The 2,722-nt window shown below is 40.2% G+C and overlaps 1 protein-coding gene across 1 annotated transcript; it reads left to right on the forward strand.

Annotated features, from left to right (window-relative positions):
- Window positions 1–601: 601 nt before the first annotated feature.
- LOC116380296 (zona pellucida sperm-binding protein 3-like) lies at window positions 602–2,717 on the forward strand (the record flags this gene model as incomplete). The annotated part of the gene is made up of 8 exons (XM_031842236.1): window positions 602–1,119; window positions 1,228–1,343; window positions 1,433–1,530; window positions 1,593–1,770; window positions 1,852–1,969; window positions 2,073–2,158; window positions 2,476–2,579; window positions 2,671–2,717. Coding segments are annotated over exons 1-8 (1,134 nt in total), but the record flags the coding sequence as incomplete, so codon positions are not given.
- Window positions 2,718–2,722: the final 5 nt, after the last annotated feature.

Below are 2,722 nucleotides of genomic sequence, written 5' to 3' on the forward strand. Positions count from 1 at the left end.
GAGTTAATTATTCATAAGGTGGGCCTTTGTGAGGTGTTTTTAAACTTGAGTAGGCTTGTTCCTGGTAAATGTTTTGTTCCTTACAATCAATGTACTTCAAATTAAAGCTATATATTTGACTCTTTAAGTAAAAGGACAATTTGAAGAACAATGCATTTCCGAACATATGCAACACATTACAACTGGATTGTTGTGGAACTCAAAATGGTAACTGTACCGGTATTAGTCGATACACATCAAATGATTCGTAACATAAACTGTGAAATATGAAGCCAAAGTACATCCGTATGTGATTACTTAGCTCTCGTATTGACTAGATCTCAACTCGCCTATATAAAGCCTACAACAGCAGAATAGAATTGCTGAAAGTCAGTTAACAGCTTTTGGCTTTGGTGTGCCACCACAATATATTTCATTGGCCCCATCTGGACACCCCTATGAACAATATCCAGGCGTGCCACTGGTTAAGTGTGGGCCAATCACAGGTTTGTATCTCAGGGTGACTGCTGCTTTAATTCTCCCACGTCAGTTGATGAATAATTGCGTTCAGCTGTCGTCTCCATGTGATTTGATTGGTCTGAACTGGGAAGTATTTAAGATTGAGTGTTTGAACCTTACTTAAGATACAGTACAGTTTAGATTTCTTAAATTCTCATTTGCCTACTTGTCTTAGTGATTGTGTTGAGCAGGAGGCTCTGCAGTGTTGTCCTGTTGTTCTGAGAGAAGAGCACAATGGTGATCGCAGTTCACTCAGCCTCTCTGGCCCTGATGATATCTTTTGCTTTTGGTGTTGCAGATGCTATTCGGACCTTGAAAGATGGACCTATGATAGATGCTGAAGGAAGGGAATATAAATCTGCCAAATTCACAATTGATGCAGAAGACATCAGCAGGCCACAATTCAATGATGGATCCACTGTCCGTGTACAATGCACCGACGCGTCCATGATCATCGTGGTAAAAGCTGACCTGTATAACAATGGACGCCCTGTGTATCTAGAGGAGCTCTATTTAGGCGAACCAGAGCATTCACAGAGAACTCAGTGCCGAGCTGTTGCTGCCGGTGACTCTGAATATGTCATTGAAGCTGGACTGCAAGACTGTGGCTCCAAATTATCTGTAAGTTGCTGATTGATACATGATGATGGATATATCTGTGGCTGAGTAAAAGTTTTGACTTTTTCCAGAATGTTCCCTGATTTTAAATGTCTTTATATTTGTCTCTAGATATCTGATGACTCTGTGATCTACTCAAACAAGCTGATAGTATCACCAGCTGCCAGTTATCATGGCATTACAAGGAGGACGCATGCTGTAGTTCCGGTTTCCTGTCACTATAAAAGGTGAGATATTTGCCTTTTTTTTTTTTTTTTGCACAAAGAAGCTGTTTTTTGACTTCATGGTGGCTGACTTTTTAACTTCTCTGTGACAGGACACACCTTGTGAGCAGCATTGATCAGCAGCTGCACCTGGCCCCCTCCACTCCTGCAGAGGTTTCAATCGCTGCTTTCTCTCTCAAGCTGATGACTGGTACGTGTGTACAACTTTTGTTTTTGTTAAGTGTGCATGCAGTGATGTCTGTCTACATTTAGATGACTGGACGAGTGAGACATTCTCCAGGACCTTCTACATTGGAGGACTCCTACACCTCAAGGCATCTTACACTGGGCCTGACTCGGAACAAAGACGGCTCTTCATCGACAGCTGTGTCGTAACTCTGTCACCTGACGCAATGTCAGTTCCCAGATACAAATTCATTGAAAACCATGGGTAAGAGTAGCTCAGTAAGCTTCGCAGTATGAAACACAAAAAAACTGGTGTTTGTCTTGATTGATAACATTTATTTGTCAGGTGCCTCACTGATGCAAAAGAGGAAGGATCAAACGCACTATTCCAACCCAGAACGAGTGTTTCTTCGCTTCAACTGCAGCTTGATGCTTTCCTGTTTTACGAGGATTCAAGGAACTCGGTGAGCCACTTTCATAACTCGGATGATTTAAACGTGTTTGGAAATGCTCCGAAGTATGTTGACATTTCTGTGATCTCTATACCCTTTTTTTTTTTTTTTAAAGATATTTATCACTTGCCAGCTGAAAGCAACCTCTGAAATGTGGATGAGCAGCCCCATCAACAAGGCCTGCAATTATGTACATTCAAGGTGATTTTATTTTGTGTATTCAATTACTATACAAAGCCTTGTACAGGTTTGGGAAGTTTTTACTCAACTCTACTGTTGGTAGATCATTGACATCTATTTATTTATTTATTTATTTTTTTTTTTTTTTAAATTTAGTTTAACCAAGTCTGAACTATTAAGATGTCTGTAGTTATGTTTAAATCCATCTGTTTTCTATGCTGCCTTGTGAAAAGTTAAAATGTAGGGTGTCACCACCCATTATACAAACCGCAAATATATTAACGTAGATGGTAAAATTTCAAAGGTTTTATGAATAAATTTGTATCCTTTCTTATCAGATGGATAAATGAGGATGGCAGGGATGTGTGTCGCTGTTGTGACAGGATCTGTTACAAAAGTTCTCCAGGCTATGACACAAATGTGAGCCCTCAGATCCCTGAAGGTATGCTGTAGATCCTAACTAGATTTTCATAACTCGTTCAAACCTGTGGTATTTCTGTGCAAAATGTGCTCTGACTGTTTTTGTGTTTCAGAAATCGTGGCCAGTGGAACTGTAACACTTGGCCCTTTGATGGTTTTCAACAG

Source organism: Anarrhichthys ocellatus, unplaced genomic scaffold, assembly GCF_004355925.1.
Source record: "Anarrhichthys ocellatus isolate YVR2014 unplaced genomic scaffold, GSC_Weel_1.0 scaffold6721, whole genome shotgun sequence".
NCBI lineage: Eukaryota > Metazoa > Chordata > Actinopteri > Perciformes > Anarhichadidae > Anarrhichthys > Anarrhichthys ocellatus.